The sequence below is a fragment of the Triturus cristatus genome, chromosome 4_1 (assembly GCF_964204655.1).
Source record: "Triturus cristatus chromosome 4_1, aTriCri1.1, whole genome shotgun sequence".
Lineage (NCBI taxonomy): Eukaryota > Metazoa > Chordata > Amphibia > Caudata > Salamandridae > Triturus > Triturus cristatus.
In genome coordinates, this window is record NC_140585.1 from 653,869,614 (window position 1) to 653,884,164 (window position 14,551).

The following is a 14,551-nucleotide window of genomic DNA, read 5'->3' on the forward strand; positions in this document are numbered from 1 at the left end:
AAACATGTAGGCAGCATAGACCATGGATACAACTTTCCTGTCTCTAGTTTGGTGCTGACTCTTTATTTAAATCATGATTGTGGTTGGTGTCAGGTTTACCTGAGCGATCTAAATTGAATCTATTACTATGTTCCAGTCACCACCCAGAACTATATTTTGATTCCACAAAAGTATGTAGCAACCTGATAGGGAGGTTTAAAAGTCTGTCTTATTTCTGACTGGGGCATATATTGAGCCTCCGATGAACATTTTCTCATGTTTTTATTTTTGGCAAAGTCATCTCTGCTATCCTCATCCATCCAGGTGTTTATTATTCTTAGTGGGAGTGCTTTATGGATCAGTATAGCGATACCCTTTTCCCCATGGTTCAACAAAGTGTGTAAAGTTTTATCATTTTATGCTGCTGTAAAGGAATATATGAAAAGGAAAAAGGGGTAATCATTACACATGTAACTATTCTAAAAGTCCCTCAAGAAGCACAAAGGGAAATCGAGAATGCAATTTGGTATTCTCAAAATTAATTTAATTAGTTACAATATATCAATCTCATTAACTACAAATCAATGCTTGTGTAATCATCAAAATGTAATAACTATTTGAACTGTAGTGTGTATTCCATGTAGTATTTTACATTTTCTGAAGTAGATACTTAGTATTATTAATGTACAAAGATCAGGTACGGACACATTTTGATATATATATAAGAAAATGGGGGTCACGAGCTCGGAATCATGCCGAGCTCTCTATGTGAAGGAGCAGTTGAGGGATGAAGGCACACCTCGCACCTCGAGGCCCATCCGAGGGCCACACATCTACAACAGTAGTGAGCACAAGCAAAGACACGAACTACGAATTCCATCAGGCAGTGCGAGTCACACCCGAATCGCCCATTGGAGGGCCATTAATTTGCCAAGTAGGAGTGTCCAAATACTCACCTCAAGTCGAGCCTCTGATGAGAGCGAAGGCTCAGAAACGCGTCAGGCTGAACATCAAAGACATGAGTGCCGGAGAGAGTTCTCGGCGTGCGGGGATGTGCTGTACCCGCGATGACTGCTGCTCGAGTGATGCCTTGCCTAGGGGGCAACAGGTAGCTTTGATATATATATATATATATATATATATATATATATATATATATATATATATATATATATATATATATATATATATATATATATATATATATATATATTCTGTAACGTTTGGTAAAAAAATACATGATTGAAATCTTAGGGTTAGAACACATAAATATTTGTATTCGTCATCATCCAATAGATGTTTATCATTGTATCTCTTTAATGAGCTTAATAGTACACTCTAAGTATTGGTATTCACATGTCTAGATACTGCCTGATAATCAGTATGTATACTTGTAACTGCTTTAGTGCTTCCACATTATAATCCTAAAACTCCATCACCACAGTATTGGCTCCATTATCTGCTTTCCTGATAATGATATCCTTATTCAAGCTCAACTCCTTTAAAGCTTCCATTTCTTCTTTATTCAGTTTTTTCTCTTATGTGACAAAGTTAAATTTTCAATGTCGTTAAGTACAGCTTTAAAAAAAACATCAATAATATTGTGTGGTTTCAAGACAGCTGATAATCAAGGCTTCTCTTTCAATTTAGATTAAAGAAGAATTACATGCAGTATTTGTAGATTCCTATACTTCCCAGTGGTTGAACAAAACAAGATCTTGGATCATAAGCTCTGGGATCTGTTCTTCCTGGAGAGTACTAGAATATTTGTGAATGTAATTAGTAAACATGTTTTAAAGTTTCAATTTCCGTGTGAATTCCAGTATGTCAAATTTTCTCATCAATTTATCCAAAAGCTGACTAGGACAAAATGACAAGCCTTTATTGAAGACTGCTATTTGTTCTGAAGTTAGTGTCTGCAAAGAGGAATTATCTACTGTCTTATCGGATCTGTGCTCATTTGTCTCATCTTTGATATCATTTTTACACCTTCTGTTTTGCTCTCTTCACCCATTTCTGTTGCAGCCTCTTTCCTTTCCCCTTCTTTTCATCTGCTTTAGCTCTGCTAAAAAAGTAGAGCCTGATGTCATGAAAGATTTTTCACTCTCTTCACTTATATGTTAATATCAGGTTTACTAATTTCTGATTCACTCAGAGTTACAGAACCAACTTTTGTCTGAATTGGTTTTCTGGATGTTTGATAAAATCTCTGTGCACATGAGTAGACTCACCCCACTCTTTAATCTCTTTCGTCACATCTAAATGTGTTCGCTTTCTCAGTCTTAATTTCATCTTGACAATTTAAGAGGATGTCTTCCGTTATTCCACAGTTTTTCCTTGTTCCCTCTTCATTTTAAATCAGCAATCTGTGCCTTGATTTTATCAATTTCTACTTGTAGCTCGATCATCCTGTGCTCCGTTTGTTCTGTGTGGTTTTTTTTCAGTGTTTGAGAAGCTTCTCTATGGCTATGTTCCCATATTTCATCCTGTTCCTCCTTGATATCCTCTACTGCAGAAAAACTATTGACCCAAAGACCCCTCGGTATCCTTTCTACCTGTCAATATTGTCTCAAAGTAATCACATTCCACCATTTTGAAGATTCTTTTTTCATCAGATTCTATAATTTGAGAAATAATTGTCTAAGAATTTGGCTGATTCTCAGCTTTCTCTTTACTTGCTTTTGGTGACCCAATGTTAGTATTAAAAATTATTTTAGTATTCCTCTTGTTTACCTAGGAATTTTGACTTTTTATAGTTTTATTTTGTAACTGCGAGAAACTGGGTTTGGGTTGACTGGGTTGTGAGTCCTGGTCAAGCAGCAAAAGCAATCCTTGTGAGGGTGAGGCACAAGCCAACCCTTCATTAACCTGTGCTCAACCCTCTAGTATCTTGACACAGAACAGTCAGACTAAACAAAGTACCTTAAATACTGGTTTGCAGAGTGTGCGAAGATACGTCATGCAGCTGAAGCAATGCCGATGCATCGGTCCTGAGTTGTAGCGAGACTACGATGTGAGTCCTGCGCCGTCATCGAGGATCCCGTCAATGATGGATTGCAATGCAACGTTCAACGTCAATGATGCATCACGCCGTCGGGGCGATGCAGAGGTTCAGAGGAGTTGCTCGGCAGTGAGGCAGAGTCCAACATCATGGCTGAGGCTGCCTCCAATGAGGGATGCGAGTGCCTGTGCAGAGAACTTGTCGCTCAGCAGTGGTTACGATGTGCTGCGGAGGCAATAGGTGTCTTTGCAATGGGTCTAATCCACGCAGAACCAGTGATGCATCGGCACTGCTAAGGGTTGCGCCGTGCAGCAGAGGAGATGCGTCAGTTCCGCTAGATCCACTGAGGCTGGTAGAGCACCTCACACCCACTTCTAAGGGTCCAGGACTGGGGTGGCACCACTTGGCAGGGTAAACTCACAGTTGGCAGAGTCCAGGTACAGGTGCAAGTTTGTTGAAGTTTGTTGGAAGCCCGTTGTGTCCCTTAGGCATCAGCTAAGCAGGCCAGCCAACTAGCCCTTGGAGTTACTCTGGGGTGCTGGGGTCAAGAGATGCAGGTCCAGTCCTTCTCACCCAGGCAAGAGAACAACAGGACAGCAGTCCTTCAGAGCAGCAATCCAACAGAGTGGCAAGTCTTTCAGCACCACAGGCCTGTGGGAATTCTGCTTCCTGGCAGAGGCCCAGATGAATACTGAAGAGTTGGTGTCTGAGGTGCAGTATTTATACCCAGTTGTGCCTTTAAAGTCGGGAGAAGCTTCTAGAGGCATTATGTGAACGTGCCCAGATGCCCTGCCCTCCTTGCCCTGGCTCCAGACTAACTACAAAGGCATTCAACCCTTTGTATGGAGGTAGGACACAGCCTATTTACGTGTAAGTGGGGCTGTGTCCAACTCCTCCCTCCCATCCTGCCAGTGATGACCCATCCAAGCACACCTACGCTCCCTACTGTGTGTGTCAACTACACCTAGTCATTTGACCCAGAGACAGGCTGCAGGCACCAAATGGCCAAGACAGGAAAATGCCATCGTTCTAAAAGCGTAATTTTCAAAATTGTAATATAAAAATCCGACTTCACCCTAAATTAGGATTTTTTATTACAATTCAAGCACTGGGGGACCACCAACACATGGGTTGCACCAGGCTCAGGAACCTTATGCTCGCTATACAGGAGTCTATTCTTCTAATAGATCAGGTGATCACCAGAGGGATCCCCAGCTGGCTGGGCCTCGACCTGCCACTGTAGGCCCTCCAGAGTGGGGCACCTTTCTGCGTTCTGCAGAGGCTAGGCTTGGTCCTACCAAAAGATTTATTTTGCTAAGTCAAACGGGAAAATAAAAAAACTGCACACACAGGCTACAGTGGTAGGCCTGATACATGTTTTAATTGCTACTTAAGTGAGTGGCACAATCAGTACTACAGACCCAATAGTAGCATTAATTTACAGGCACTGGACACGGGTAGTGCCACTTTACTAGTCCCAGGTGTTTTAGGATGTTAGGCAGAGTACACTTTAAAGAGTCCCAGGAGTTCAGGAACAACTCTTGGGGTCAAGATACTCTCCAGCAAAAGCCACCAGCAAGGCACTCCCAATTGGAACTTGTCAGCCTGGCTCTTCAGGAAAGGGGCTGCTAGTAGCTTGCTATGTCCCTGTAGATTAGCAGGAGGTCAGCCAATGGACCATTGGAGTCCATTTCTTTGTGCTGGGTGCAGGTTTGAGTGGGTTCAACCTTTCAGGCTTCCTCACAGGTCTAAAAAGGAGGTGTAGTAGTTTCTCTGTCTTCCACAGCACGAGTAGTATTCAGAAATGGATGCTCAGAGGTGTCACATTTATGCCTGAGACAGGCATTTGAGTGTGAGTGACTCCTGGCCCCTGCCTAACCAATAGGGTAAATGTTCCCAGGGTAACCATGCCCAATTTTGTAGCACTTCCTGTGTGCCCTGCTGTAAACAATTTCACTTTAACCCTCCTTACCTAAAACCAAGATTGTATACCATTTCATCCCCTGTGCCCACCCTAGAAGTGTGGCCAGGGAACTGAGCAACACTTCCTCAGTGGTCACTCAAAATCGGTTCTACAGGATTGATGCCTGGTTGACTAGAGGGACAAAGGAGGGGGCCAGCCTAGGTGTTAGCTACATCTTCCTGTGACGGAATAGGCCACTTTGAATTCAATTAAGTTTCTGGGCACTGGCTTGATCGTCATCCTTTCAGAGCAACAGAACATCTCCCTATACCCAATGCTTTTGTCTCAGCTCTGGGAGGAAGTTCACACCTTATCAAAGGGCTATTCAGCTCCTGGGTTACAGTTGGAAGCTCATTTGAATGAACTTCTAGAAGCTTTAGGTAGGTTTAAAGTGGTTTTTGAAAGTACCTTTTTATAAAATATGTAGTACAAATCTGACTTTACCAATGAATAGAGTGTAAAACATATTTTAAAAGTCTAAGAATTCATTTTGTAGGTGTTTCCTTAGCAAATGTAACCTTATTTAATTGTAAAGCTTTATTCCCAATGCTTTCCTATGAAACAGTTAACCCTGCCACAGAATAATAAAATAGCGTTCGAGACAATTTCACTCTAAGGAAGTCTTATTTTTAAATTCCATGCATCCTGCCCTATTGAGTTACGGCCTACTTAGGGATGACTTATTACTTACTTATTAATATTTAAAAGGAGAGTTTAGGTCTATTATGGCAGGTCAAATTTGGAATTTTAAAAACTGCACAGAAGTAGTATGCCTGCCATCATGTTTTGGTCTGTCACTCTAGTGGTGACAATGTGTGCTGCAGTCCACTAGTCACATTTAACTTACTGTCCCTTAGCACACTTTGTACCACATACTAGGGACTTACAGGTAATTTAAATATGCCAAATACAAGTATAGATATTTCAACATGCTTTAGGGGTCACAGCACAGGCACTGGTACTGAGTTAGCAGAGTTTCAGTGAAGAGAGTAAATAAAAACAGCAGCATTAGTTCACAGACCTGCATGAACATGCAAAAAGAGGCATTTTCCTACAAGAGGACATGCCTAGTAGTAGGCATGACTTTTATCATTGAACTTACGGAGGCTTGTGTACTGCATCATCCGTGTACTTTTGTATAGCAAAATCCAAATATTTCCAAGTCTTAGATTATGGGAATAATCCCAGAAATAATTAGACTAATCTCTACAAAAAGAAAAATGTGTTGAAGTGATGCCCATGTTGCCCTAATAAATGTCTCACTTGAATATTCCCACACCCAAATTATAGGAAAACACAGTTCCTCTAGTGAAACAATGCCGAAAGATACCTAGGAGATATACAGGTGCCTGTTTAAATGCCAGCTGAAGCAATGCCAATGCATTGGTCCTGAGTTGTAGCGAGGCTACGATGCGAGTCCTGCGCCGTCATCGAGGATTCCGTCAATGATGGATTGCAATGCAAAGTTCGACGTCCATGATGCATCACGCCGTCGGGGTGATGCAGAGGTTCAGAGGAGTTGCTAGGCAGTGAGACAGAGTCCAACATCATCGCTGAGGCTGCCACCAATGAGGGATGCGAGTGCCTGTGCAGAGAACTTGTCGCTCAGCAGTGGTTACGATGTGCTGCGGACGCAATAGGTGTCTGTGCAATGGGTCTAATCCACGCAGAACCAGTATTGCATCGGCACTGCTAAGGGTTGCGCCGTGCAGCAGAGGAGATGCGTCAGTTCCGCTGGATCCACAGAGGCTGATAGAGCACCTCACGCCCACTTCTAAGGGTCCAGGACTGGGGTGGCACCACTTGGCAGGGTAAACTCACAGTTGGCAGAGTCCAGGTACAGGTGCAAGTTTAGACTTACTGGCTTACTTGTTTAGACTTACTTGCTTAGCAGAATGCCCCAGATATTTACAGAATGAAGTTGTGGAAGCCAAATACGTGCTGACCTTTCTTCCAGCATCTAGAAACCATAACTATATTTCATCCAAGTAAGTAAGGTTGATCAAAGGAACGAAAGGACTTCTCCCAAGTCCTCCTTGACGAACCTATAGACCACATGTTGTATTTGGGCAGCCAAGTAGTATTGCTCCAGACCAGGTACCACCAGACCTCCCTCCTCCAATGCTAGCAACGTATGAACTCTAGCCACTCTGGTTTGCCCCTCCACCCTGATCAGAGAAGTCAAGACGAAAGACAACCCGGGGCAGCAAGTCAAGGAAATGCTAGATAATGTAGAGGTGACGAGGCAGAAACACCATCTTCGCAACAGCCACATGGCCCATGAGAGACAGCAGAAGGGAAGTCCAGAATTGCAACGACGAGCGTAGTCCCACAATGACCCTCTCTATATTGCATTGTTTTTGCCTTTTTGAGGTATGTGAGCAGAAGGAGTCCAACTTCCATCTAAGGGGCACCAGCAGCAAATCCCCCTCCCCATGGGCAGGCAGAGACCCTAGCAGGAACATGAGGAGCTTACCATAATTGAGGTGGATGCCCTATAGTTCCCCAAAAGCAGTTAAATACAGTAACAGGATAGGTAGAGACTGCAGGGGAGATGAGAGGTAAAAAAAGAGTATCGCCTGCATATAAGAACACCAAGTGGCTGACGCCCACCACCCAAGTCCCCCATTTTGCTATATGTTGCCAGATGTGAATAGCAAGAGCTCCAGTGCTATAGCAAAAAGGAGGGAGGATAGGGGACATCCCTGGTGCATGCCCCTCCCCATCTCCCACAGTGTAGAATACCTCCTTCCCACCCTTACCCAAACAGTGGGCTTTATACACAATAGACATATCCAGGAACAAAAGTGAGCTTGGAACCCAGTAGCTTCCAACATTCATGTGAGATATTGCCGCTTAAGTATTTCAAATGCTTTAGCTATGTCTAGTGACACCACAGCCGGTTCTTCAACGGTACCCTCCATCTCAGGTAGCACATGCATCAGGCTCCGCAGGTTCATTGAGGTACTGTGGCCAGGCATGAATCTGCATTGGTCTGCATATATCAGTTATATATCATATATCAGTCGGGTAATGACTGGGGCAGAGCAGTGGGCAATCACTTTACAAAGTATCTTGGTGTCTGTATTGATCATCGTGACTGGCCTATACACTGAGGGATCTGACAGGTCCCCTCCGGGCTTCTGCAGCATTGTAATGGAACCCTCTCTCATAGACGCTGGAAGCAAAACCCTAATAGATGCTGTGTATGCACCAATTAATAGGTCTGGTACAACCTGACAGAGATTCCATAACAACCCAGCACCTTGCCCCCAGTAATTGTCCTAAAACCGTACAAACCTCCTCCAATGTGAGGACTGCATCCAAGACCCGAGCATCCAGATCTCCCAGCCGCGGTAGTGGGAATGACAGCAGAGTGCTCAACCGGCGCTTCAGAGGACGGAGCAGGGCCTCAGAATACCTGTTCCAAATAAGTTTGCAATGTGCCCGCTATACCCTCCTGTGTGTATTGCTCTCAATGGATCTGAATGTATGATTTGCTCCATATTGTTTTTTTAGATTAAGTAAAATGGATTATAAGACTTACTGTGAGGTTGTATTGTTAAAAAAAAAAGTTAAAAATAAAGTTAAAAAAAAAAAAAGTAGTTATAAATAAAGGTGACTAACCATATCCCCAGCACTAGAAATTAAACCCGAACAGTGAGAAATGATCAGAATCATTAAGCTTAGTATGTATGGTCCCAATTGTTTCTTTTCTGTCAGCTCATTCTGGAATTGAATCGGTGTGACAGGACGCATTATTTTCTCAGGTCAGTAAGATATTTATATATTTAATGTTGCTGTCTTATTTGTTTTACTGTTAGAATTGCTTTTAACGTTATTAACAGTATGGATGTATTGCCAGTAGTACTATCATATTTCTTATTGCCCTTATTATGATTGCTAATAGTGGTGATTATTATTATGACTACTATTTAACATCACATGTAGCACTTTTCTATTAGGCTAAATTTTAATCCAAATAGTACTGAGCAAGAAAATGAACTTCATAAACATTACACAGGTAGATGCTTTTTAAGTATTGCTGGCCACAGCGGTTGCGGTACTACCCTTATTCACATTCGTGTCTTTGGATTCCTTTTCAGTGTTCAGCTCGCTGCAGCTCTAGTTTACAAAGAAAAGTAACTCATTGCTTGGATGTGATGCCTAATCGAAACCATTACAATAAAGGACTTCGGCCAGTATTTTACAAAACATGTCCCGTTCGTCCTCTTGCATATATGCGTAAATGCAAAAACAAGGACTGTATGCACACAGCAACTTGGAAAGTTGGCAAATGGAGCGAGGTTAGTAACCATGTGTAAATTCTACTCTGTCATCATGAATCAGAGTTTTGTTAGGACTTTGCAAGAATAGCTAGGAGTCTACCTAAATATATAATACTGTATGTTTGCGTTTAACAGTTGTATATCACTGAATTGTTTCCCACTTATCACTGAATCCAAATTGTATATTTTATGTCGTCAGTTGACACAATACAGGTTTTGAAGGTTCTGGTCACGAAAGGTTACCTTTCAAAAGAGAAAAAGACACTGACATTTTTGGGAGTTTCCAGAAGCATGAATGTGACACTAAATGAAGTAGTTAAAAATGGGGGCCTACATATCCAGGGAAGCATTACATGCAATACCTGCCACCCCAGCAAACTTTCACAGTCAAAACAACTGAAAAAAACATTGGAACCTCCAATAGATTTAACTTATAACTGAAAGCGGCCCTTCACTATTGGTGAGTTTAGGTCTCAATAATTCATACATGTAATCTGTCACTCTAACTTAAATGTATGCACCCATTCATCCACCTACTGACTCAGTTTGAAATTCATGTGCTTACCAATGAGCATTGAATCACAGACACAAACTCAAAAAGCATATACATGATATATTAAAATAATAAAATAATAGAAACCCTGTGCCACCGCTTAAACGTGGCAGAGATATGCCTGCGATAAAGAATGGAAATAAGTATATCAGGGGCCGACCATCCTGCAATGGTCTTGTACATAGTGTAGTTTTGTTTGGCTTCAATTTCAAACAAAGTGTTCTCCAATTTAGAAGGTGTCATGGGGTTCATGGAAAAGCCCAGACCAGTGGCATTCTTTCAATGTCATTTATTGATGCAGACAGACCTGATCAAAAGATATATAGTCTTGTGATATAAATAATCAATACATTTTTATATCCTCTGAGTCGCCCTCACTTGATCCGCACAATGAATTCCGTCTCCTTCTGAAAACGGGGGGAGGGACTATTCCTTCTTCTCTTTCTTTGCCTCTGAGCATTACCATCAGGGAAAATAGATATGGAGAGAGTTTTAGAAATCAGGCTCTGTCTACTCCAGATTACCTTCACCGTGAGTGTTTCAGACCTCACCAGGAGTACAGACTGAGTATCAAGTGTTTTTTCTCCTGCGTTTAGTTCGTAGGGTAACTTAGCTGGAAGAAAAGGAAAATATTGGTGGAGCCCATAGGGACTGCCGTTTCCTACAGCGGGAAAGGACAATGATAGAGGAGATAAATAAATGGAAAGAAAATAGGTGAAAAGATGTTAAGTGTTCCGAACTATTGCGTTTTTAACATGCTCCTAATTATCTTGTGCTCCCCTTCACATTTCCTGGCAATTTCTATCTAAAGGAAAGGGGGGATGTAGAGAACCATCCTGCCTCTACAAGACAATGTATACTGAGCACCACCCCTCGTGACCGGGCTCGGTCCGAGGGGATAAATAAACGGGCCCCAGGTCGCATGTGACCTTCGGCCGACACAGTACTCAGAGTGCGTGTAGTGTCATTTGTGCGCATCTAGCAGGCTGCACCCGTATTAAAGGCACCGCTCTACAGAGCGGTCGCTAGTACACCCTCTCCTCCGGCCTCCTCGTCTTCGAGTCCCTCACCGGCTTGTTCCGGCTTCCCCTTCTGGTTTCTTCTCTGCTGGTCTTCTCCTCACAAGTCTGGATTTCACCGTCTTCGCTGCTCTTCATACTCTGTACTTCAATCAGCTCCTTTCCTTCCGGGTTGAGCAATCCCTTCTGGTGCCTGACAGCCTTATGACTCATCCTGGAGTCATCAGGGATAGTGCCCAGCACAGCCACCAGAACACTTCCCAATGACAACCCAGACCCCTAGGGGACCGTAGCGGAGCTGTAACCTGCAGTCATGGAGGGCTCCCGATCACAGAAGGGTAAAACAGTATTACACTATGTATTGTGCCATTCCAAGATGATACTGTTTGGGGATTTGCACTACACACTAACAAAACAAAGAAAATAAGAATAAAAGGAGCTATAAAAGCACAGAATTAAATACGAAAGGACAGAACCATGGCTTTGAAGTGAGGATGTGCAAATGTGATCAAGAAAAATGTCATCACTCACAAGACAATAGAGGAAGTAGAATATATGTGTATATATATTACATTGTCACTGAAATATTTATAAATATATATATATATATATAAATATATATTTTTATTTATATATATAAAGTATATTCAATGAAGAAAACAAAGGTTAAAGTAACATTATATTTAGGTAAAAATTTCAGTGACAATGTTATATAGATACACATATATACTATTTCCTCTATTGTCTTTTTATATTACATTGTCACTGACATTTTTACCTAAATATAATGTTACTTTAACCTTTGTTTTCTTCAAAATATATATATGTATATATATATATATATATATATATATATATATTATCTACTGGCGGTCGCCAGTAGATAGTTATAGTTAGGATCGTGTTTCCATAGAATGTTGCGGATTTCCTATTTGGAATAACTTTGGCGCCGATTGACGAATCCTCGCAAAATTTTCAAAATAGGTGGGGCGCTCCGCCCCTTCCCTGAAAGTCTCGGGGGGATTCATCAAGCGGGGGCTGAGAAAAAGGGGGGGTCCACAAACGCGTTTTCCCCATGCATTTTTCCATAGGACCTTTAGTCCAAGCTACAGCGCGAACGGCTGAACAGAATTACTTGAAATTTGGCAGAGAGGTAGTCCTCAGGTCAGGGGGTCTGGTGTAAATCAGTTCAGTATTTCCTGAGAAAATAGCATTTAAAAGCATATATATATCTATAAGCGCGCACCGTGCGCGTACGGTAAAACTTACTGTACGTGCACGCTGCCATGCGCGAGCGCGATTCTGATTGGTTGTTAGATCTTAGTAAACATTCGAATCGGTCGAAACCAGGAAGTGTCGGCCGCCATTTTGTCTCTCGCAGTCTGAGGGGGTGAAAAACAAAGGTGGAGAATGTGAAAAGGGGGCAGGGTGGACAGTTCCTGACCCCCTAGCCTTTGTCAGGGGGTCCCAGAAGGACCCCCAAGGGCCAAAATTTCCTTTAATTGATTTGCGAAAAATCGCGGAGTACGCGTAGCGTGCGTGTACGGTAGAAACGGAAAAATTCTGCGAACTGCGTTACGTGGGCGCGCGGTGCGCGAAGCGCACCGCGTGCCCACGGTGCCCGCACGGTGCGCGAAGCGCACCGTGTGCGTATGGTACGCACACGGTAAAAAACCTTAAAAAAATAAAATAAAATACATAACTTAGCATTTAAAAAACCGTACAAATTCACTGAAAAAACCATAGGTTTCACACGTTATAGTTAGGAATTAGCATTTAAAAAACCTTGCAAATTCACTGAAAAAACCATAGGTTTCACACTTGTTATAGTTAGCTGGACATTTCACTCGTGAAAAACCATTGAAATTCCCCCGTTATAGTTAGTGCAGGCAACTATAACTCACGCGACCGCAATCCTCTGCTGATGACATCAGATATTACATCACTGATGACATATGTGTCTTTCTGGAAAAAAAATATTTGTATTTTATGTATAGCTAAAAATTAATGGAAGAAGACATGGGTAAATAAGTGTCTAAATACAGTGATGTAATATCTGACGTCATCAGCAGAGGATTGCGGTCGCGTGAGTTATAGTTGCCTGCACTAACTATAACAGGGGAATTTCAATGGTTTTTCACGAGTGAAATGTCCAGCTAACTATAACATGTGTGAAACCTATGTTTTTTTAAGTGAATATATATATATATATATATATATATATATATATATATTATCTATCTTGAAATTTGGCAGAGAGGTAGTCCTCAGGTCAGGGGGTCTGGTGTAAATCTGTTCAGTATTTCCGTAGAAAATAGCATTTAAAAGCATATATATATCTATTAGCGCGCACCGTGCGCGTACGGTAAAACTTACTGTACGCGCACGCTGCCATGCGCGAGCGCGATTCTGATTGGTTGTTAGATCTTAGTAAACATTCGAATCGGTCGAAACCAGGAAGTGTCGGCCGCCATTTTGTCTCTCGCAGTCTGAGGGGGTGAAAAACAAAGGTGGAGAACGTGAAAAGGGGGCAGGGTGGACAGTTCCTGACCCCCTAGCCTTTGTCAGGGGGTCCCAGAAGGACCCCCAAGGGCCAAAATTTCCTTTAATTGATTTGCGAAAAATCGCGGAGTACGCGTAGCGCGCGTGTACGGTAGAAACGGAACAATTCCGCGAACTGCGTAACGTGGGCGCGCGGTGCGCTTCGCGCACCGCGCGCCCACGGCGCCCGCACGGTGCGCAAAGCGCACCATGTGCATACGGTACGCACACGGTAAAAAACCTTAAAAAAATAAAATAAAATACATAACTTAGCATTTAAAAAACCGTACAAATTCACTGAAAAAACCATAGGTTTCACACACGTTATAGTTAGGAATTAGCATTTAAAAAACCTTGCAAATTCACTTAAAAAACCATAGGTTTCACACATGTTATAGTTAGCTGGACATTTCACTCGTGAAAAACCATTGAAATTCCCCCGTTATAGTTAGTGCAGGCAACTATAACTCACGCGACCGCAATCCTCTGCTGATGATGTCAGATATTACATCACTGATGACATATGTGTCTTTCTGGAAAAAAAATATTTGTAATATATGTATAGCTAAAAATTAATGGAAGAAGACATGGGTAAATAAGTGTCTAAATACAGTGATGTAATATCTGACGTCATCAGCAGAGGATTGCGGTCGCGTGAGGTATAGTTGCCTGCACTAACTATAACAGGGGAATTTCAATGGTTTTTCACGAGTGAAATGTCCAGCTAACTATAACATGTGTGAAACCTATGGTTTTTTAAGTGAATATATATATATATATATATATATATATATATACATATATATATATATATATATATGTATATATATATATATATATATTATCTACTGGCGGTCGCCAGTAGATAGTTATAGTTAGGACCGTGTTTCCATAGGAAATATCAAAATTCTATTTTGAATAACTTTGGCGCCGGTTGACAAATCCTCGCGGAATTTTCAAAACTAATGGGGCGCTCCGCTCAGCTCCTACCCTGAAAGTCTCGGGGGGATTCGTCAAGCGGGGGCCAAGACAAAAGGGGGGTCCCCATGCATATTCCCAAAGGACCTTTAGTCGAAGGTACAGCCCGAACGGCTGAACAGAATTACTTGAAATTTGGCAAAGAGGTAGTCCTCAGGTCATGGATGTGCCTTTTGCATATATGGAGTCAATCTGTTCAGTAGTTCCTGAGAAAATTGCAGTTAAAGT

At 42.1% G+C, this 14,551-nt stretch overlaps 1 protein-coding gene across 3 annotated transcripts in view; it reads left to right on the forward strand.

Annotated features, from left to right (window-relative positions):
* Window positions 1–14,551, forward strand: part of ADAMTS20 (ADAM metallopeptidase with thrombospondin type 1 motif 20) — a 1,386,529-nt gene that overhangs the window by 1,195,486 nt on the left and 176,492 nt on the right. For all 3 annotated transcript variants that reach the window (XM_085653052.1, XM_085653051.1, XM_085653053.1), the window contains one exon: window positions 9,050–9,250. In XM_085653052.1, the coding sequence (XP_085509178.1) occupies window positions 9,050–9,250 (201 nt within the window). The remainder of the gene's footprint in view (window positions 1–9,049; window positions 9,251–14,551) is intronic.